Source organism: Papilio polytes, unplaced genomic scaffold (genome assembly GCF_000836215.1).
Source record: "Papilio polytes unplaced genomic scaffold, Ppol_1.0 DF824269.1, whole genome shotgun sequence".
In the NCBI taxonomy this organism is placed as follows: Eukaryota; Metazoa; Arthropoda; class Insecta; order Lepidoptera; family Papilionidae; genus Papilio; species Papilio polytes.
The window spans coordinates 4169380-4193253 of record NW_013524935.1 but is presented as its reverse complement, the minus strand read 5'-3'; the positions used below and the strand labels follow the sequence as shown (position 1 = coordinate 4193253).

General features: G+C 33.5%; 3 protein-coding genes across 6 annotated transcripts in view; 2 read left to right on the top strand and 1 right to left on the bottom strand.

Annotated features, from left to right (window-relative positions):
• The first annotated feature begins 207 nt into the window (after positions 1-207).
• Positions 208-2726, top strand: LOC106106260 (exocyst complex component 8). Its single transcript, XM_013286814.1, has one exon. The coding sequence runs from the start codon at positions 303-305 to the stop codon at positions 2352-2354; it is 2052 nt and encodes a 683-aa protein (XP_013142268.1). The 5' UTR covers positions 208-302; the 3' UTR covers positions 2355-2726.
• A 267-nt stretch (positions 2727-2993) lies between these two features.
• Positions 2994-12374, bottom strand: LOC106109772 (vacuolar protein sorting-associated protein 33A). The gene is made up of 11 exons (XM_013291382.1): positions 12150-12374; positions 11390-11589; positions 10964-11143; positions 10463-10583; positions 9835-9988; positions 9127-9290; positions 8374-8544; positions 7068-7193; positions 6022-6207; positions 5362-5485; positions 2994-3671 (listed from the first exon to the last, which is right to left on the bottom strand). The coding sequence occupies exons 1-11, from the start codon at positions 12264-12266 to the stop codon at positions 3388-3390; spliced, it is 1827 nt and encodes a 608-aa protein (XP_013146836.1). The 5' UTR covers positions 12267-12374; the 3' UTR covers positions 2994-3387.
• Positions 12375-13563: 1189 nt separating this feature from the next.
• The window catches only part of LOC106108656 (small G protein signaling modulator 2-like), a 47894-nt gene continuing 37583 nt past the window's right edge, over positions 13564-23874 (top strand). For 2 of the 4 annotated variants that reach the window (XM_013289915.1, XM_013289923.1), the window contains exons 1-3: positions 13564-13807; positions 16505-16623; positions 17339-17491. In XM_013289915.1, coding sequence (XP_013145369.1) covers positions 13789-13807; positions 16505-16623; positions 17339-17491 — 291 coding nt within the window. In that variant the 5' untranslated portion in view covers positions 13564-13788. Of the gene's footprint in view, positions 13808-15846; positions 16000-16504; positions 16624-17338; positions 17492-23874 lie in introns of those variants that run through there. The other 2 variants (XM_013289924.1, XM_013289922.1) reach the window with 2 other exon arrangements.

Below are 23874 nucleotides of genomic sequence, written 5' to 3'. Positions count from 1 at the left end.
ATAAATCGGTCGGGAAAATAAAAGTATTAAATGAGTGAACACATATTATAATTTACTTATACAATTTCGAGGGTTTTAAAAACATTCTAAGTAATTTTTTGTCAAGAAAAAAATTAAATAACTTCAAAAACCATTGAATCTTGGAAACTAATATAATGAAACGGATGGAACGGAACGTACTCTGAGTTTGACATTTATAGAAGTTGATTGATACGTCCTGTCGTTCGATTACCGAATGATGAGCGACACAGTATTTTTTAGAAATTGTTATCAAACGAAATAACAAATATTGATGCGAAACGATGTCCGATATAAACATGGAAAAGTTTGCTGTGCCAGAATTTGTACCCGAGCGCTACGTGAAGGAGCTAACGAAGTCGTGTGTCGGAGGGGAGGAGTTGAGCCAGCAAAAGGAGAAAATTCAAACATTATCCGAAGAGACTGCCAGTGCCCTTAAGAAGAATGTCTACGAGAACTATATGCAGTTTATCGAGACAGCCACGGAGATATCCCACCTTGAGGCTGAAATGTATAAACTTTCTCACCTACTCAGTGAGCAACGATCTGTTCTTACTACGTTATCACAGGCGTCAATTTTAGGTAACGATAACACAATTTCTCGTGAATCACTCGACAACCATGACCTAGAGGCTGAGAGAGCTGAAGAGCAGCGTAAAAATAAGCTTAACCTAATCACAGAGAAGGTTGAAGGTTGTATGAACCTTTTAGACACCCCAGATAGAACTTTACTTCATGAAGGCGATTTATTAGAAATAGATGCAGAGGAGAACACGGCCTTACAAAGAATGCATGTATATTTATTTAGTGACAGTCTTATGCTAACCTCATGGATTTCAAATCGCAGAGGGCCAATGCGATATAAATATCAAATCAGTTACCCTATCAGCACTTTAGCTGTAGTAAATGTAAGAGATTTAGGAACTGTTAAGCAGGCATTTAAGGTCTTAGCCTTTCCTGATACAAGAGTTTTCCAGTGCAATAGTTTATCAATTAAAAAAGATTGGTTGGATAAATTTGAATTAGCAAAAAAAATGTATATTGAAAAGGAGAATTCTAAACAAAAGAAGAAGGAAAGTCTTGAGAAACCTAAATCTGAGTCTCTAGATTCTCCAAGCCTTTCTGTTGATGAGGTACAATCGCCTCAGATAGCACCATTACCTGATTGGCTAGTAGATGTCACAGAAGAATTGGATGTTTTGATAGTCGAAAGACATTTCCAAAAGACATATGAGTTGATGGTATCAGCTCAAAAAACGCTGAACAATGAGGAATATAAAAGCCACCCACAGAGAGCTGATATTTTGAAGAAAATTGAACAAAAACAGAAAGTGTTAACAGAGATTCTCTTGAAAGAACTTGATGTAAGTCACAACTGGAGTCCACGTGGAGGTCTAAGGTCCTCCAGATATCCAGTACTAATACTCAATAAGTTTAACATGACCAGTCAAGCATGTGAGCTATTTCTAGATATATGTAGTCATACTGTAAAAGCTCATATTAAAGCGGTGCAACTGGAAGGCTCTATAAACAGTTATGTTAACCAAGTTGGTGAGGTGTTTTTTTGTTCACTGAGTGATGCCTTAACAGAATTTATAACATTATTCCCTAAGAATAAAATAAGTGCTTTCATAGTTTGGGCTAGTCTGCAATTAAGGATTTTAATGAGTCAAATTATAAAACAAGTGTTCACACCGCAATGTGCTTTGGAGTCTGTTTTGGAAAGTGTACAAAGCTTGAGAGTTCAGTGCACACTGTTTTGTGAGTTTGGTCTAGATCTAAGGTTTCAAATGAATAGTTGCTTAAGAAACCCGATTATCAAAGCTTTAAGAGAATATAAAGAAAAAGTTGTTGATTCAATGAAAACTAAAGTGTCCGACGATAAATGGACTCCGGTAAATTTGCACACAAAAGCGAATGTTAATAAATTCTTAGCACAGATGGAGAATTTGGGCCTTATTTTAGCTAAGTATATAATTAATGAGACTTGGGTAGATTTATCTAGTAGTACTTTATGGTTTGCACAATCTGTGTTAACAGTGCAAAAGGTTGGCCTACAACTGGTAACGAAAGATATGATGAATGTGGTAGATGAGTGCATACACGCAGTGTTTAACAGTAGACTTATGCTATCTATAGGTAACGATTCAAGTTATTCTCAAAAGAATTACAAATTCATCTTAGATACAGTGTTGCCGTTAATGTTGCGATGTTATAAGGAAGATGTTGGTTATGATAATGAGAAATTAGTCACATTAGGAAAGAAGTTTGGTGTAAATGTCGCACCCCCAAAGAAATCCAACATCACGAAGTATACCAGTAATGAATATTTATGAGAATAGCCATGTTAAAGTTTTCACAGTGATGTGAATGGAAGTTATTTTTTATTATGCTAAAGCTTTAAATAAATGTAATATATAGATAGTAAGCATGCAAATTTTTTGTAAGTTTATTTAAAAACCGATCAAATTGAAAAATTATATTATACGGAAGTTAATTAATATGAAATTTTAATAAACCGAAGTTTCGTGGTTTTAAAATTGTATTTATTTTTATAATAAGATGTATAATTCAAGTAGACAGTGCCATGTAGGTCAACAATGGGACAGATGATCATAATATGGACATGCCTTCAAATAATTAAATTATATTACATTTTTTATTTATAATAGTTTTATTATGCAAGACTGCAAAACATAAAAAGCAATAAATTGTATTGGCTACTATGTAATTTAAATAAAAAAGATTGAGATCATAACTTCATATCTATTTTTCTTAAAAAGCAATATTTTCATTATTCTAACTGTGAATATTTTGGCAATAAAAGAAAAATATTAAAGTCTAACATGTTGTAAGCAGTTTTTTATTTGTAGAATAACACGTAAATTTTGAACCGCTACAATTTTAGCATTTCATTGATATTTTATTAAAACGAAAATGTGGGAAAGAAGACAAATAATACAATATTACATTTTGTATAATTTCTTTATTTATTATAATATTTTATTAATAACTTAGCCTGGTTTATCGTACAGTAAAGCATATACAAGTCTTAAATTAGTTTAATAAAAATTGTTATACAAGCACTACTAAATCTCCACTACTACCAATACTTTTATACAGTGAATAATTAATTTCGAAAATCAGGTGTATTTTTAACATTAAAAAAATTATTAATATACATTTATTTAACAAGGGAACATCTTTTTATTCTTTACAATACAAGGAAATAATTCCTTGTGGTTTTTATTTGATAGGTTATTTTATAAATATTGGAACGAAATAGAGAACATCATTTATTAATATTTAGAAACAATATATGACTTGATTAGGTAATTATAACACACTTATACAAACTACTTTTGTATCTTATTCGTTTTCTATAAGAGATTCAATGAAAGTGTTTCCATTGATTAATTTAGTTGTCAACACAACATATTCAACGTTAGATTCTTCCTGTTGACTTATATTCCTCAATGCAGATATCTCATTGTATGTACAACCACCAATAAAGAATACAAGTATGACCCTAGGATTCTCCGAGGTTGAGGAATTTTCACTAGAGATGGAGTTCCTGCGAGCCATTCGCGGCTGTAATGTTTGGAGTTCGTCAACTGTATTGCCTGGTAGTAATGTTAATACATCTGCTATACCTAAAAAAGAGGTTTTTTAAATATGTTTCTGTGCAGTTATCGGTAGGTACGTGAGATTTTGCAAAAAATATTACGAAGAAACATTAAAAAATATTAGGAAGAAACATTCGAGAAATAAAACAATGGGTTAATATAACCCTAATAGTTAAAATAGTGGACGTTTTAGTGTCATTTCATTGTTTTTTTTCTGATACTAAAATATTATACAAGAAATCTGAGTAGAATGAAATATTTAGAATTTAACCCAAATGTCTCAAATGTGTAAAATATTCTGGTCATCTAGTAAACGTGTAAAATTCCTACTTGTATGGATTCCTTGTTTCACTTTCATTGAATACAGTACAGTACAGTATTGTACAGTCAGCTACATAAATGTATAAAACTAGAAACTTATATTCGATTTTAAAAATATAAATTCGTTAATTGCATGTATTCATTGTCGGAAGCTTACGAACGAAACGTATACATATTTTTGAAAACGACGAATCTAGTATGTTAATGAATACATTAATGCAGCTGACTGTACTCACCACAATGCTTTATATAGTTCGAGGTTAATTATATCCGAAGGGCGTACGACCGCGAATATGTTATTGATTTATGCTATTCTTAGAATTCAGTATAATACAATTAATATATATTAACACCCGCGTCCACTGAAAGGGATAAGCAGAGTATACTACTATTGACGTATATTTTGTACTAACTGTTGTTCTCGACTGTCCGCATGGAAATAGTAAAAATATAACCTTTGTATAGCTATAACATAACTTTTTAAAGGTGAATGAATTTTTGAAATAATAAAAATCAAAAATACAAATCTATCCTCTTTATAATATTAGTATAGAACGGGGTCAAATCAATTACTTAGTGTAATTATAGATGAGTTTTAAATGATACATTTGCATTCAGTATATCAACGGGATGCGGTAAAAATAGAATATCGTGACATGTGACGTAATGTGTACTTAATATTATAAAGATGAAAGATTTGTATTTTTGTATGTATTGAAATAACTTAAAAAATACTGGGCCGATTTCAAAAATTCCTTTACCATTATCTGAGAGTAACAAAGGCTATATCTTTTATTATTTTTTAATTTCACGGGAACGAAATCGCAAGCAACAGTTAGTAACTAAATAACGAGCTATGTAAAAACATAGCAACAATGCAATAACAAGCAAAAGCTTGTAAATGTTTTGTGATAATAATATTATTTTTGTATAATAAACATTACTCATATTGATAAGAGGTTGATAATTCGTATCATATGTATATACGCCCCTAAATACGTATTTAAATATTACTAGCTGTTGCTCGCGATTTTCCGCGTGAAATTAAAAATAATAAAAACATAGTCTATGTGACTTATAACGTAGATTTTTAGTGGTGACAGAATTTTCGAAATCTGCCCAGTAGTTTTTGAGTTATTTTAATACATACAAATCTTTTCTCTTTGTAATATTAGTATAGATACAAAAGCATAGCCTACGTGACTCAGTGACAATATAGCTTTTTAATAGTGAAAGAATTTTTGAATCTGCCCAGTAGTTTTTGAGTTATTTCAATACATACAAAAATACAATTATTGCTTCTTTATAATATAAGTATAGATTGATATAAGTATAAAAATGTGATATAAAACTCAGTCTTATGTACCTATGTTTTTTTACTTATAATTTTACTCACCTGTCCATGATTTGTGTTTGGTAATTTGTTCACTAAGTCTAACAGCCAAAGGTATATATTTGCTTGACAAGTAACCCTTCTCGCTCGCGTCCATTTCAGATTCGTTCAATGTTAGATGTAACGCCTGAAAAATATTAATACTTTTTAGAGAATCCAATTTGCCCAGTATTTTTTAAATTAGTCATAACTAGCGTTCACAGGTTACACTTATAAGTAAATTTAGTAAGATGTAAAAGTTTAGATGGATGGATATTTGTTAGAGTTTGAAGCCTAAACTGCTGAAACAACCTATATGAAATTTGGCACTAATGTAGAGGATAACCTGAAAGATAACATAGGCTACTTTTATTTTGTTTTTTTAATTCAGCGCAGACGGAGTCGCAGGCGAGAGCTAGTTTACATTAGTAAGATTATTAAAAAATAGAATAAATAGCCATAAAATGCCGCCAATTTCATATCTGTACTAATATAAAGAGGAAAGACTTTTGTATGTATTGAAAAAAACTCAAAAACTACTGGGGTAATTTTAAAAATTCTTTTACCATTAGAAAAGTTGTTAAAACGTTAAAATCAATAAAAGTTTTTATTTAATTCTAAGCGTTCGAAGTCTAACAGCTAGTTTACCAAGTACACCAAGAGATAAGTTAAGTTAGAAGTTACCTTCCTAAGCACCGCGTAGTTGCGGGTGCCGGTCTGCAGCCGCAGCAGGCCGCACTGCTCCAGGCTGCAGAGCGCCAGCCAGCCGCGCGCGCCGTACACCTGCACCACCTCGCGCTTGTAGTGCTCCAGCACCTTGCTGCGCAGCCCCGACCCCGTCGCGCATTGCAGGCACATCAGACGTAACACCTAAAAAACATGGCTAGGAAACGCATCCTGGAGCAATAAACTAACCTAAAACAACAATCTTACTAAAAACACCTAAAACTAGAGTTGTGTGTTGTAAAAATATGAGATATCTATTTTTTTTAAATAAAAAAAACATTTAATCCTTAGCAACACAACACAATCAGAAATAATAAGAGAAAAACAAACATAACTAAGTAGGGAAAAAAATGTAAATCTATACTATTATAATAAAGTGTAAACACACTTCTTTGTTGCCTAATATGTTAGCAATCACAGCATATTTTTGAATAATTCTTTTTTTAATAAAAAGCCCTACACGTACGTCACGCTTTAGGCTATATATTTTTACGCCGTTAAACTTAGGGGTAAATATTTTGCATAAAAACCCTAATGAGGTAAAGAGACCATAAGTTGTTGCCAACATCAAGAAATCAAGATCGCTAAGGTTTGTAATGACAAAAACTTTGACATTTGCTATTGATATTTTGACACATGTGAAGAATAAATTAAAATTTTCATAATTTTATGCGGATGAAGCCGCACAGGAACAGCTAGTAACTAAATAAAAGAATATAATAAAACATTGTGCGTAACATAATTTGTGTATGCCATTCGAGGGCAAATCAATGATACTTTTTATTTGTTTGTCCTGTCCCATTTATAACCATTGCTGCCTTAAATAATAATTAAAAAAATTGATATATTAATAAGACTATTTTTGATTAAAAAATTACATTTACTACCTTCATTGCCCCCCCCCCTCCCCAATTTAACCGTCTATATATTTTAAATGTCGAATATATACAATGTGATATGTTTATTAAAGAGAAAATAGTTTGTGTTTGACTTGTTTTATTTACCTTAGTTAATGAAGCTTTTTGAGCGATCAAATCTTCAATAAAAGGGCTCGTCTTCTCGTTGTCAACGCAGTTCAGAAAGTCTTCCTCGCATTGGATAGTATCTTGGAATTCAAACGAATCTGTCGTCTGGAAAGATTGTTCTAGAGATATTTAAAAAATACATACAAACACGTCTCCGTTTCTAGCTTACAAGTTATTAACATACAAATCTATATCTATACTAAGTAAATTTATAATATAAGTATGATTTGACAAACGTGTAACGTTTGCCAAAAGTTATTGTTCACAGGTTGTTTTAAAAATTATCAAAAATTGAAATATCATCCATCTGTCTCTCTGTTATGAATTTTTCACACTTTCAATTGATTTATGATTTACGATAAAACGAGGACTAAAACCTCGGAACAAGGATATCCTTGTTACTTATATTAGTACAATGTTGTTTACTAATATTAGTACAATATTTGTCTATTGGCGTTGTAACTTATTTTTTTTTAATAAACATATTAGTACATTTTTATTGTTAATTTAGTAATATTTCATACCGTTCCTAGTAAGCTCAGGGTAGTGTCTATTATTGACGACAACAGTCGAAAGTCGGAATTCGAACTCTCGACCGCAAGATCGGTAGTCCGTATTCCAAACCATTAGGCGTTTTGTTATTCCTCTTATTATATGGACATAATGAAACGCCTGTACTTAGCTTCATGATTGTTTAATTACTACGTGTTTTTTTTTATAATATGAAGTGGCATAAAAGCAAGCGGCCACCTGAATCCACCAAAATGGAAAGCGACCGCTGCCCATAGACATCCGCAATTGCAGTTGCGTTGCCTACCCATAATTGGCGGAGGAGGAGACGCACATAAAGAAGATATTTCCCTGTCCTATGCGTCTCCTCCACCGTCAAATCCTCTTTACCTTCCCATCGCTTCCTCTTAAGAAAAGAGTGGAAAGGGAAAGGGACTAAAAGTAGGCCTCCAGCACCACACTCATCAGACGAAACGCGGAATTGCTTCCACTTCACGCCTGTTTTCTGTGTGGTCGTGGTATTACTGGGGGCGAGCCGGCCTATTCGTGCGAAGATGTTAAAGCGGGCTCTACCACTGTTATATGTTACATTTTGGTTGTATAACAATCACTTGATTAGCGCGAGATACGATAGTTGAGCGCAGATTGACAGAGGAAGTGCAAGAGAATGAATGTACAATAGGGATGTCCGTGCGACGCTGTTGCTAGTGATGTCCGTAGTCGATTATTATGGATCCATATGGTAACATAGGCCCCACGTTTAAAAAAAACTTACTTCTTTAAGATATTCAGCGATGGCGGTGTGCGTGGCGAGCGACTGCTTGTTGGCGAGCATCTGCGGCAAGCGCGCTACAAACTGCTTGATTTCCTGCACAGAGCGCTCCCCGTGACGCTCCTCCAGCTGAGTTTTAATTACGTGCGCTTTACGGGACAGCGCTGCGCCCACCTAACATAAACTTCGCTGTAATTTATTTACATATAACCCATAAATAAATATTTAGAAACAAGCTTTCGACTCCGTCTGCGTAAAATTAAAAAAAAAGTGAGTAGCCTAGACTATTCTCTACATGTATGCGAAATAACATCGATAAGTTCGGTAGTTTAGGCTACAAATTTTAATAAACATCCATCCATCTAAACATTGCATTTATAGTGTAAGTAAAAATAAAATTATTTATTTTTTTTCCCTTGCAAAAAAATCCCCCTTTTTCAATAAGATTTTTTTTCTAAATCTACGCAACCTGAACACCGTCAATAGTTTATAATTATCTAAAAAAACTCTTGTATTAAACAAGGGTTAAAATCGAAATTATTTTAAAAACGTGAAATCCTACTTGCAATAATTAGTGATATTGTGCTCAGATAGTAAATAATATATATCAGAACATGTAGTAAAAACAAATACAATTTATCTATTGCAAAAACGAAACTAAACACCGTTTATATTAAAATTGTAGCAGTTTGAATAAAAAAATGAATTATTTAAAGGGTTTCAAAACATAAAATTCACGTATAGCAAGTGTCTCACCACAGTGAAGCTACAATCGCGTAATTCAGCGAACAACTCCTCACTAGAGTTGAGTACGACGCGTTTCTTCTCGCGGGCGGTGACCTCGGGCGTGGCGTCGTCCGCGCTCACGAACCGCTCGCCGGGGAACGTCGCCGTCGAACTCTTTATACCGAACACCTCGTCTGTACATACAATAATAACCCGATTGATTTTATCTATAACTAGCTTTTGCCCGCGACTCCGACCGCGTGGAATTAAAAAAAAAACAAAAGTGAGTAGCCTATTTGTTCTTCCAGACTACATTCTACCTTCAGCTGTTTAGGCTACAAATTCTAACATCCATCCATCATCCATCCATCTAAACTTTCACATTAAAATATTAGTAATAGATGAATATAAAAAAGAAATGAAAAAAAAGAACTTAGAAATGAAAAAAGTTATTGTGTGTATCGAACTTGATTTATAGACATTTTAAATTTCAATTCTCACTTCCACTGTTAGTGTTTTGTGCCATATACTCTACTAGCTGTTGCTCGCCACTTCACAAGCGTGAATTTAAAAAAATAATAAAAAACCTAACCTATGTTACTCAACGATAACATAGCTTTTTAATGGTGAAAGAACTTTGAAATCGGCACAGTAGTTTTTGAGTTTTTGTAATACATATAAAAATATAAATCTATTCTCTTTATAATATTAGTATGGATTAACTTGAGTATAACTTACCTATAAGTCCTTCGTAAGTAAGTTGGGTGGCCATAACACTGGTGAAGTCGATAGCACGATCGATAAGTAACAGCTGGTCAATGCAGGAGGTCGTTGAACCTTTTGGGGGCGAGCCTTGGTCCTCTTTGTTTAGACGGCAAAGAAGATCCCATACCTAAAGTCATATTATCTTCATTAATATTTTTTTAATACCAGAAAGTTGCAAACAATTGCCACTTGATATTTTCACATTATAAAGTGGGACCAAGAAAGCAGAATCTTGAATTCTTCGAAATAATAAATCGTCCACTGCCCATAGACATTTGCAAATGCAGGTGCATTGCCATCTCTTATTGGCAGAGGAGGGGATGCACAGAAAGAGGATGTTTCCTTTTTCTATACATCCCTTCTTTGGTATAATCCACTTCCCATTTCCATCATTTGCTTATAAGAAAGGGTAAGAAGAGAAATCAAAAGACATTTTCAAAAAGTTAAAAGGTTCTCCAACGTATTTTCTGCTCTAAGTGGACAGAGGACGGGACATTTACAACAATACAGAGTACTTTACCATCTTTCTTTAACAAGTAAAGGATGGGAAGGGGAAGAAAACTATAATTTAGCCTCTGGTAGATAAGAAGTAATTACAAACCTGTTTAGCTGCAGGGCCTTTGCCAAAAACTCTAGGAATGATACCATATAAATGTTGGATGGTACGTAAAGCTTGCGCTGCATTGTAAAGACAAGTTGGATCACCTTCTAGATAGAATTCTCTATAAGAAAAAACAAAACATAATTATATAGATGAATCTAAAAGTCCTGGCTGGAACTATAAATTAGCTATTTCAAAAAATCAACTCATTATGTGCGTCTTCTTAACCGTCTATGAAGGGTAGACAAATTTATGGGCAGCGGTCGCTCTCCATTTCGGTGGATGCAGGTGGCCGCTTGCTCGTTTGACACCTTATATTATAAAAAAAAAAAACCGAACTATACAACCCAGTCTCGGGGCTGGGAGACTACCCAAAGAGGTGACTAGACACAACCACACTGGCCCACTGTATGATTGACATATCTTTGATTTTCTTCACAGATATGTACAGATTGTACTCCATCCTGTACATTATCATCTATACAACGAGATACCACTTACTTGAAGTCATTTTGTAATTCCAATGACATAACATCATTGTCAAACGGGAAGATGTCACATTTGAACTCTTGTATTGATAAATAAGAGAATACTGCTCTGTCCTTCAATGTCTTCTCACACAATTCACTCTTTCTCGGCACAAAGAATAAGTGGAATTCAACTGGAGAGTTTTGTTTTGTTCTGTAAACAAAATATATTACATTATCATAAATGTTTTCTATAAATTCATGAAAATTAAAGTCTGTAAAAAGCCTTTTTATCTAAAGTAATAAAGTCAAATTATACTTTTACAACTAAATCCACTATCTAATAAAAAAAAAATACAAAGCAAATACAAATTTTATTCCTTTTTAAACTTTAATAAGTTAATTTTAGCTTTGTATATTGATTTTGTATTAGCGCCTTTACCTGTGGTAAATTATTTACCTGAGAGATTGGATATAATCAGCTACTAAATCCATTAAGGCAAGTTTAGGTCGAGCTATAAACACAATATGCTTCACAGATATGGTCGGCAGACTGCCAGGTCTCAGAGGGAACATATCAACTACTTCATGATCCTTGAGTAGTAAATACTGAGCAATCAAACCAACTGGACCTGCTAACCATTCATCCCATATTGTAACCTGGAAAATTGTAAGATTTATATCGTACTAATATTATAAATGCGAAAGTTTAGATGGATGAATAGATGGATGGATGTTTGTTAAAGTTTGTAGCCTAAACGGCTGAAGGGATCTTGATGATATTTGGCACAGATGTAGAGGAGGTCTTTTTTAATATGTGCGGACGGACTTGCATGCGAAAGCTAGTTATTACATAAATAAGATTGGCATTAGGCATCGCCAGCCAACAACTTACAGGGGCTTGTTTACATCAAAGAGAATGCTTTAATGAATAATTGAAAATAATATTTTGAGTAATCTATACAGGTCTCTAGGGATTGTCTGTAAAAGGTTCCTAAACTTAGTATTCTGAATTGATTTACTTATTAATTTTATAGTTTTCTCCTTCCTTGTATTATGGATGGTGTGACAGGTGACATGACAAAAGAGTGGCGACAAATTATCGACTTTGACGAAAATTTGGTGCAGCGAAACACTTTAGTGATGGTGGTGACAAATATTTTTTTATTTATGGGTTTTTAGTAATAAAGCAAATGTTTAAAAAATTTTAATGATCTTACTTTGGGTCCTTCGCAGAGTTGTAATAAATTTAATAATTCTTTTCGCATTGTTTCTTGCAATAAAGCTACATTTAACCTGCCTCCGGACAGGTGAGTATTCATTTTTGTTTCCTTCATTGTAGTGATTATAAATCGGAACGACACTAAATATTGTTTTCCTGTGAAATTGTTTTTTTATACAACAAATATAAAACAAAACAAATATTAATTTATGACAGAGTGACAGAGACAATTCTCTTTGTCAAAATGACATTTATGGATCAGTGTTACTGCTACTCAAAATTGTAATCGCTTAAATAGGCACGTAGGCACATAGAATCGATGTCTTTATAACTAAATTAATTATTTAAAGAGAAAACGTTGTTTATTAGATTACTTTAACCAAAATTGTTGTATTTTGGTATTTCGTAATGTAAGTAGTAATAATAATGCAAATATTAAATAACATTGAGGGACGTTAAAAATATCGATACTTGTAGTAGATGTAGATCAGTTTTTTTTTTCAATTACAGCGTAAATGATGTCAATATTGTTGGTTGTATAATAACAGTGAAGACAGACTGTTAACATGTTATCGAACACAAGTCTCTTAAGAAGGAGACAAAAAATAGAAGAAGCGAAAAGCCGTACCAGGATTAAATCAAATGGATAAAAATACATACTGCTAAGCTACATTTACGCAAACACACATTTAATATGTTTCTAATTACACGTTTACTATTATTTATTATGTAAAAAGGTTAAACGGCGAAATCTTACTAATTTTTAATACTTAAGTTTGAATGGATGGATGTTTGGACTTTGTAGCCTAAACTGATATAGGGATATCGATGAAATTTGGCACAAATACAGAACATAGTCTAGAAGAACACGTAGGCTACACTACACTTGAAGTTCTTTTTAAATTCCGCGCGGACGGAGTCGTGGGCCTAAGTCAGTCCTTTATTTTAGCTTATTTACTTATACTGGAGGCAGATAATAACTATCAGAATCGTGTAATTATATTTGAAATATTTAAATCCGTTCAGGACCGTTCAATGATTAATTAAAAGTACATTAATTAATCTTCAAAACAATACCAGATTAATGAATAAAATGTCCATCAAAAGTTTAATAAGAAAAGTTTTACGTAATTTCACATGGCTAATTTCCCGCCCCGCCCTAACACCACTCGAAAAACTTTTAATGAGGTGTTTTAAATTAACATGTATTAGATACATTAAAGAAAATGCCCATTATTTTCATAAGAACTGCAATGCACTATAATACAGAAAGTTCAAGGTCAGCGTTTTGCTTTTTAACCTAGAAGAAACTCTGCATTCTACTGTAATAGCTTTACTATGCATAAGTTAGTTATATCCAAGAACGTTTATTACAATTTGGTTATTCTATTGTACACAGGGTAGGTATATTGTGGATCGGCAGGCGCCTTATCACTGTCAAAGTTGTAGCCGACGGCGCTCTGCGCGCGACGCCACATCGATTTTTCCCCACAAACAAGCCATTTTCAACCATCAGTGACATTGTAAACACGTTTCCCACAACTAGTTGCGCCCTATACGACACGAGACGATGTTATCGGTGCATTGGTAATGTTTTTTAAATCAATGATGCGACAATTTTCGCCCCCAAAAGAATAATGGCCGCTGAAAATAAAGGTATGTATGCAATAGGTGTTTGTTAACTAATTTTTGTATTTTTTAAAACTAAGCTTTTAAGTGTATGATGTTTTTATGTTAATAGACTGATAAAAAGTGATGTTCCTTTTTGTAGGGCATTTAATTCAAGTACAAACCGTTTTAACGCGATAACAGTAAGTGTGGGCGAATGGCCATGTGATGATGTTTGGGAATATTTTCACGGCCTTGAAACGGTTGTGTCAATTTATGAATTATTTGATTTCTATCTACAATTAAATATTAATTACGCATTTTTTCCAAAAAATGCTCCCACGATTGTTGAATTTCAAACAATATACTTACCTTATTTTAAGTAACAACACAAAAAATATTAATAAATTGATCAAAATATCATAAATGTGAAAGTTTAGATTGATGGATAGATGGATGTTTGTTAGAGTTTGTAGCCTAAACGGTTGAACGGATTTCGATGAAATTCGGTAAATGTAGAGGATAGTCTGGAAGAACACATGGGGTACTCACTTTTGTTTTTTTTTAATTCCACGCGGATTAAGTCGCGGGCGAAAACTAATCTTTTAATAAAATAAAGAAAATTGTTTCAACACTTAGAAATAGAATATAGGTTAGTCGACGAAAGGCAGCGTTTTTTTTTGTTAGCGAAGTTAATCGTGTAAAAACAGATAAAATTCTGGGAACTGATTCATATTCAATCCTCGCTCTACATTTAGTACATCCGATCTGATTATAATGTTGCAATAAAAATGCATTACGATAAAATAAAGTAAGTTTTTTAACCATTAGAGTTTTTTTAATTTCACAAATACACGGTAATAACTAAGTTTTGAAATGCTACGACTTGCTTCTTTTTCACTATAATATGAGTACATTGTTCTAGAAAATTATTCTAGTTAGATTTTAGATTTCTGATGGCCACGGTAGGACAGGTAGGCCTAGAAAGAGATGTATTGCATAAAAGTTAACATGATCAAGATGGAGTGATGAATAGATGACGGAAAATAATTTTATTTGGACCAAAACCCGTAATTCCGACCCTACGAGGCTAGAATATGGACGAGGAGATAATGAGTAAAATATAGACACGATCTTGGTTCCAATTTTATACTGTCACAATACTTATCTCTAAATCATATATTTTTCATGATCCAATAAAATTCTCGGAGATAGGAAGTAAATATCGAAAGGTGCCAATTAGGGATACAGAAATATGTGCGAGGACATTCGGGGAAAATAGGTTATGAAAGAAAGATAAATTTGTATAGATGAGCATAAAATTCTTTTATTACAGCGAAGGAGCCTCAATTTGGGACGCTATGAAATTTCCTTATTGTATATTCAAGATTAGCAATTCAGTGTTGCTTGGATTTTATTACGTGATGTTAAGAACACATTTACAAACATTTAAGTTTGAATTTTACACAAATTTCTTTGTAGAAATGTAAAAAATAAAAGTCGTTTATCAATTCACTGTACAAAATATTTATTTTCCCGAAATTATTGAAATTCATCGTGGAAATCGCAGGCAACGAATCTAGTTTTCTTTGCCTTTTTAAACTGGCTTCAACAGCTACAAGCGAAGGAAAAGAAAAAAAAGGCACATTAAAAGTTAGCGTTTCTCGCGCCCTCCAACAGCACTTAGCGGCTTTCTTCAGGGGTACGCGACGTGAATTACTTTCTTGTGCCATAATGGAAAACTTTTCTTAACCGTCCCTGATTGACGGAAATAAACCGCTCTCTGTGAAAACCTTACTTGAGTGTATTGATAGGACCGTTTCCTCTGTTTTGTGCAAAATAGTGTTATCTCTGTTTTTTCACACAGAATGAAAGGGACGACTGAGTATGTCTAAGTTAAATACGTATAGCAGAGGTTTACTACATTGAGTGTATTTCTATCATAAAATCGAACTATTATTCGAATCTGAGAAAAATCATCTTTATTTTGTGATAATTCTGCTTAAAACTTTTACTTTTGTGATTTTCTGTCATCTGCATAATAATTATGTCAAGAACTGTCAAATAGATTGAAGTTTATATTTATTTTTTGGCAATTAATTTTAACTTTCTGAAGAAATATGTTAGATGTGTTTTATGGGAGTAAAATTAAATGTTACATCGAAAGTTTGAATACAATGTATATACTATTGTAATTATACAACTGTCTTAGAAAATAACGAAAATTTATTTAAGGTTAGGTAAAGTGTAATTAGACTATACACTATTAAGTTAATAATTATGTAAAATTATTAACTTAATACAGTAGAACCTCGATAAGTTAAAGTCCAAGGGAAACACAAAATATTCTAAGTTATAGAGGTCTTAAGTTATCAAAGGCCTATGTTATAGAGGTTTTGGGCTCTGATAGGAAGGGAACATATTATTTTTTGAAGTTATAGTGGTTTTTATGTTACCCAGGTTTGAGTTATCGAGGTTCTACTGTAATTGAACTGGCATACAACTGGTGTAAAGTGAACTAACTGGCGCCAATGTGTCCATACAATACATACCTTGCCTACTATTGTCCAACTGTATTGGCCAAGTGTGAACCGGGCGTTAGTATTTTTGTCTTATCATCTTTGTTAACGACGATATTTGAAATGTAACACTACGTTTTATTAATCGTAATTATTAATCTGTAAACTGTCATAAGAATAACTTTATTACGCTACACAAATATTAAGTATGGTTTTATTTTCATAGTTGAAAGTGAAGCGGACGAGATGCCAACCGCTAACGCCGCGGCCGCGGACCCTAGCGCGGAGCAGAAGGAGCGTCTCATCGCCGCTGTCAAAAAAGAAGTAAAACAGTTGATGGAAGAGGTAAGATCTTCTTTCACTTAGCTGCGAAATGTAGGTGACCGTTCTATTTCCACCTGGCGAGACACAGCCAGTAGCGTGCGGCTAGTTGCCAGGTGGAAATAGGTCTTACTTATTTTTATCGTAAAGCTCTCATTTGTTTCTTTACACAAATCGCCAAATACTAGGACGTTTTAAATGGAAATATACACCCTAAGTCAAGAAATCCGTCGCTTTGTTAGTGACTAGCTTTCGCCCGCGACTCCGTCTGCGTGAAATTAAAAAACAAAAGTGAGTAGCCTATGTGTTCTTCCAGACTATACTCTACATCCATACCATATTTCATCAAAATCCGTTCAGCTGTTTAGACTACAAACTCTAACAAACATCCATCCATCTAAAATTTCTCATCATACTTCATACTAATATTATAAATGAGAATGTATAGATGGATGGATGTTTGTTAGAGTTTGTAGTCTAAACGGCTGAATGGATTTCGATGAAATTTGGTATACATATAGGGGATAGTCTGGAAGAACACATAGGCCACTCACTTTTGTTTTTTTTTTAATTCCACGGGGACCGAGTCGCTAGTGAAAGCTAGTTTATAATATTAGTAAGAAGTAAGATTATCATGTTAATATACAGTCATTTTACTATGGGCAAGAGATATCTAGGCGATTAGACACAGAACAGAGGCTAACACTCTTCTGCTGTAATAAAATATGTTTTCTGTCAGGCTGTGACACGAAAGTTTGTGCACGAGGAGAGCGGCGGTGTGACTGCGTTGTGCGGCGCGGTGGAGGCTTGCCTCGGACAAGGGCTACGGAGACGCGCTCTAGGACTGTTCAAAACCAGCTCTACTACCGCACTACTACATAAGATTGCTAAGGTAAGTGCCTATTTAAGCAGTAAGTTTCTTGTAAAGTAGTTATGTCCGTGCAAATTTCGCGATTTCGGTGGACGCGGACAGTCTTGCGATTACACGCTAGGTAGAATTTGATGTTATGCTTCTAAGCACTATATAAGTTGAAGATAAAATAATAAAATACAAATAATTACGCGATCTCTACAAAACAATTTAACCAAGAATAGTCCGAGGCCCTTTTCCATTAAAAAAATCGATAAAACGTAATTAAAGCTGCTTAAGTAAAGCAATAAAGTCACACTTAATGATTTAAATAATAAAGATTCTCCAAAGCGATTATTCCAATACTTATTCAAGAGATACCGGAGAGTCCTTGAAAGACTCGAGCGATCTCAAAAGATCCTCTCTTTTGTGCGAAAGGTTCAAATAAAGAAATTTAAATCAGTAGGAAAAATTCTTTCCATTACTCCCCGCCGCGATAAATTCGTCGAACATCGGGTGGGTTGCTTGAGTAAATCCAAATCTATCGTATCTGACACTTTTCAGGCACACATCTCTCTTATTGATTCGTACACACTGTTGAATAGATTATTTACTTTTCGTCGGGGTATTCCACTGTTTGTTTTTGTATGTAAATGTCTTGGGGAATTTATTTAAGGAAATGACGATGAATTTTTGTTTAAGTAACAAACGGCCATCTACTGAATTTGAATGGCCTTTTAAGTGTAAACACAACAATGATAAAACGCCTGTTGTTTTTTATTAGTTTTCTTCTATTACACATATTTGCAGATATAATTACTCTTGTCTTGTCATTGGAATACCTTCAATATGGATACCAATGTTCTTGTTAGTGAATTATGTTTTAATGTTGATTAAAATCTAAGAGTATGCTAAAACTTAAATGTTTGTTTTACCACTAAAGTAGATTATAAAGTTGGTCCGCTAACGAGTTCAGATTGTAGTTACGTAATATAAGACTCCCGAGAGAGTATCTAATGCCAAAAGCCTTTCTACGTAGACTGAAGATAATTAAAATATTTCCACATATTACTGTATAATTTTACTTGAAGTTTATTTAAAGATTAATCGCGTGGTTTATGATGAACTTTGAAATACCTTAGTTTTAGTAATTTCGCTTTTAAAGTTCTACATTAAAACCCATACTTTTTATTTCACTTCTACTAAAACTATTTTTAGTAAAAGGTGGTCTTTACGTGTACGTGACCATAATATGTTGTTTTCTATTGTTAACTTAGACGTTGATGACTACACAATAAAAGACTGCGACGCTATTGTATAAAATGCTTTTAAGCACTCAATAATGACATAGGAGTAATTGTTTGAAATTTTTCTCAGCGTGATACATGCTATTTTCTTTTCACAGGCGCCAAATTATTTTCACATATTTCAAATTTGCCTTATAAAATAAAATAATATCACTCCCCAGTGAGAGGAGTTAGTTTTAATAGATCCAAATATTCGAATGAAATAGACCATATCTCAATACTTTATGTTTCTCAATCTTAATGTAGTTTTCTAAAGCATTTTGCGACTTTGGATACTTTAAAGATAATTCAATTAAAGATAGCTGAAATTATACGTTTAATGCAAATTGTTTTCAGTAAAGGTAATGTCGAAGTTCGTCTGATTACATTAGATTACCATCGTTCTGTCGATAACGTAATATTCGATTCTCGTGAAATTTAATTTGAAACTTCATTTGATATTGACATTGGTTATTGGAAATTTAATATCGTCAGATTTGGCAAGCGCCTGTACTTTGGAAGTTCGATTTAAATTACTCCGCTCCTACAAAGTTTTGTCGACAACCAAAGTTTATCGACATAACTCTAGTCTGTGACGGGTAATACGTTGGTAAACTTTTTGATCTGACAGAAGATGGGCTTTATACTTGACTAGTTCTCTTTAATATTAATTTAAACAATACAAGCACTTTTTAATTTCAAGAGAATTCCATATCGATCATCTATTTTAATATGATAAATTTTAATCTTAGAATATTATAAATGCGAAAGTTTAGATGGATGGATGTATGTTGTTTGTAGCGTAAACCGCTGAAGTTATCTCGATGAAATTTGGCATAGGTGTAGAGGATAATCTGGAATACAAGGGCTGCTCGTTTTTTTCATTTTCAGGCGAGATTTATGAACAGCATAGTATAAAGGAAACCACAATTTTATTTTTGAAAAGAGGTTAAGTTCCTTAACGTTTTTAATTAAAGCAAACATGTGCACTCGATTGTGTTCGTACAAAAGCTTTTATCTGAAGTGACTAAATAACAGACTGGTATGCGTTTAACGAACCTCGAGGCAACTGCATTTTTAAGAGATTTTCATTGAACTAGATTTTTCGTTTTAACGTTGTTATTATCCTATGAATATGTAGTAAATACAATAGTTGTTTTTCTTCCAGTTGAAATAAATCAAACAGTGGTAATGCCCGCTTTAACATCTTAGCACGAATGGGCCGGCACGCCCGGTGTAATACCACGACCACACAGAAGACAGGCGTGAAATGGAAGCAATTCCGTGTTTCGTCTGATGAGTGTGGTGCCGGAGGCCTAATTTAAGTCCCTTTCTCTTTACCACCCTTTTCTTATAAGGAGAGGTTGGGAAGAGGAAGTGGATTTGACTTTGGAGGAGATGCATAGGAAGTGGGAATATCCTCTTTATGTGCGTCTCCTCCTCCGTCGTATAAGGGTAGGCAACGCATCTGCAATTGCGGATGTCTATGGGCAGCGGTCGCTTCGCCATTTTGGCGGTTTCAGGTGGCCACTTGCTCGTTCGCCACCTTATGTTATAAAAAAAAAAAACAATACTTTCGGTAACTGATTATAAATGTTCAAATGTTGGCTACATTACGGTAAATGTACTGTAACAGAATAAACGTAATTTTAACATAAAAGTAAGATTTTATTAAGATACATCAAAGGGCTTAAATGAACTCCAGATTAAATTTCCTCTGAGAGAGGATTGAATGAATGAAATCGCTGTTCGTGATCTCAACAAATTTGCCGCACGAACTCCCATTTCGATTTAGACTCTGGAAATTAACGTTTATTTGATTATTGGGAAATGTTTTTGTTAAAGAAACATCATCGTTTACTATAAAACAATATTGTTAACATCTGTGTATGAGAAAGAAATTCATCCAGTATTAAGTTCTCTTGGAAGTCTTAAGTTTCAAATCTTCATAGAAATTTATTAAAATTGTTCTTTACTGTATTCGTTCAAAATAGTGATAATGTCTATACGAATTTTTGCTATTTTCTATCAACAGGCTCTTTCATTCTTTTCTTACAAGCTTGCCTCTATAGCCCAGAACTATTACTTAGTAATAAATATATAGCTTGTAGCAACAATGTAAGTGAACTGTTTTGTTACGAAGTTAAAGCATTAACCGCCCGCTGCGCTTTCTCGGCTGGTACTCTTTCACAACTAATGCAATTCGTTGAAGAACTAAAACAACCTACTGTTTCATATTTATAATGTAAAATATATTATTGTGTATGAAATAACACAGATAAAAAATTTCAGATTAAACTTAGTCATACGAAATTCTAGCGTTTATTTAGTAGCAAATATTAAAAATGGAGCATTATTAAAGTGAACATTAAAGCAAAAGTTATGTAATAAAATAAAAAATGTAATAGATTTTATTCTAGTTAAATAGTAACTAACTACTATTTTTATTGGAGAAATCGTCTGTGTTTTTCTCGTTACGGCGCTAGACAGAATAAAAAAGGGGTTGGTCCGCGAGATAAAACAAAACGGGGCATTAGTTTCTAATGGTGACAAAGCACCATTAACCCCTAAAAGGTTTTATGTTTGTCTGCACCTGTGTATCGGATAGCTTTAGTAAATTAGAGTGGATGTTACCGACCTCGAAATAGGGTAGGAAAATGTTGTGTCGTTTTTTTACTGTTTGCGTGTAATATTTTCGCAGTTTATTTTGGCAATTTTGTATATTAAAGAAGTTATAATTTGTTGTAAATGTTGGTAGCAAGGTATGTATGTTAGAATATAAAATGTTTCGCAAACTCCTTCTTTCTTCTGATTTACTTTTTAATTTAGCCTTTGCAGAGGCCTACGGCTATTCGGAGATTAGAAGATTATTGTTGATGAAACATCATGTCTTTAAAAAAGTCGGTTTACGGCGATTCGTGCCTCTCTATCGTTTGTTCTGCTTTCTCGCTTGCACGTTCGGTTCAGTCGGAACGTGACAATGATTCATGTTCGTGAAGATGGAATTATAACGTTTAAAAAACATACAGACGAATTGAGTACCTCTATCTTTTGAGAAGTTGGTCAAAAAAAATGCAGTTATATTTCTTTGTTATATCTTTTTAATGAGAAAAAAACCATTTTAGTTAAGTTTAATTATAAATGGTTTGTTTATTAGATAAGTTGCGAGTATAAAGTTGTTAAGATATGATTTAATATTGGATTATTTATTGAATCGTTCAAGGGCGTTTAGAGGTGCATGGAGTTAATCCCGACCCGTATGAAGCATGTAGCTTGTCGCATAATTTACTTACTTGAGTGAGCAATCATGTAGATTCGTACACTGTTGTTTCTTACTGTAATATTTAAATAGATTACCTTGCACTGTTATAATGTGCGTTGTCTGGCTAGATAGTAACTATATTATTTCATGTAGCTTCTTCTCTCATATTGTTTGTTCAAATAGGGTAGATTATTTTATGTTTTTGTATAAATGTTTTGAATATCTTCTTGTACTTATAATTAAATGCTATAACGCTGCCCTGAGTGTGGGTTTCTGTAATTTTGTGTATGGATACGGAGAGTATATATGAATTTCGGTGGCCAGGATACCATTGGCCAGGATTGGCCAGGATGGCATTGTCTAGTGTGGCCATCACCAGATTAACTCGAATAACCATAAATAGTAACTTAAGATAATAACTATGTTTCATGATTAACTACGGTAATCCACGGTTAGAGTAATAAAACTCGTTACATCCATTTTTTTGTTTTTCTTATTGTTGTTTGTACAAATGACAATGATTTCTGTAGCATAAAAACCGGCTTGTTTATTGTCGCGTATTTTTCTTTAAATAGTTAAACTTTATCTATACTTCTATACTAATATAATAAAGCGTAAACACACACTACTTCGTAGGATTTCAGCAATCACAGCATATTTTTGAAGCCCTATACTTACGATACGCTTTAGGCTATATGTTTTTTTTACGAGTATGTTAAACTTATTGGATAAACAACTTGGGAAAAAACCTTCATGTGGGAAAGAGATCATAAAATACAAGGTGCCAACATTACGGTTATTATTGTAACGGTAATTTTGACATTTGCAATTTAGAATTTGACAAATGTAAACAATAAAATAAAGATTTCTTAATTTCGTGCGGATGAACCCGCACGGGAACAGCTAGTCATACTTCATACTAATATTATAAATGCGAAAGTTTAGATGGATGGATGGATGTTTGTTAGAGTTTGTAGCCTAAACGGCTGAACGGATTTCGTTGAAATTTGTTGTAGATATAGTGGATAGTCTGGAAGAACACATAGGCTACTCATTCTTGTTTTTTTTTAATTCCACGCGGACGGAGTCGCGGGCGAAAGCTAGTTAGTTATAAATGTTAAAAGCACACGTCAATGGGAAACTTATAGATAACGTTTTAAAAGGTTTGGTATTTATTTGTATCTGTGAGATTTCGTATCTTTCTTATATCTGTACTATTGGTGCACACTTATTTCGGTTGGGTACACAGAATAGTTACAAGGCGAACGTAATGTATTGATTTCCCATCCCCCGTGCGGCGTGTCACGTGAGGCCGAACTAAACCGCAACAAGATTTATGTTCGCTTTGCAGTCAAGGAAATAAATTTCCATCCCATGTTCACCAAAACAACCATAACAGTTTTGAAATGGCAAATTTCAATATCTGATAAAAAGAGAGAAACCAACAGTCTTTGTATAGAAGTGTGATTTTACAGAAATGGGTTGGAAATATCCTTCCCGTACTGTACTTCTTGTAGATGTCAAGAAAATCCTTGTCGTGTTAATAAATGGTTGGTTGTGACATTGAAAAATTACTCTTGATTTTATCAAACAATATGTCCACAACGTTTTAGTTCTATTGCTCTATATTTATGAAGAACTAGCTTTCGCTCGCGACGCCATCCGCGTACCAAATTACATCGAAATCCGTTCAGCCGTTTAGGCTACAAACTCTAACAAACATCCATCCATCTAAACATTCGCATTTATAATATAAGTATGATTCAACATACAATTGTGAAATGGATTGGGTTTAGTTGCATTTGAATGTTTTATGCATTACTAGCTTTCGTCCGCGTGGATTTAAAAAAAAACAAAAGTGAAGTATATGTGTTCTT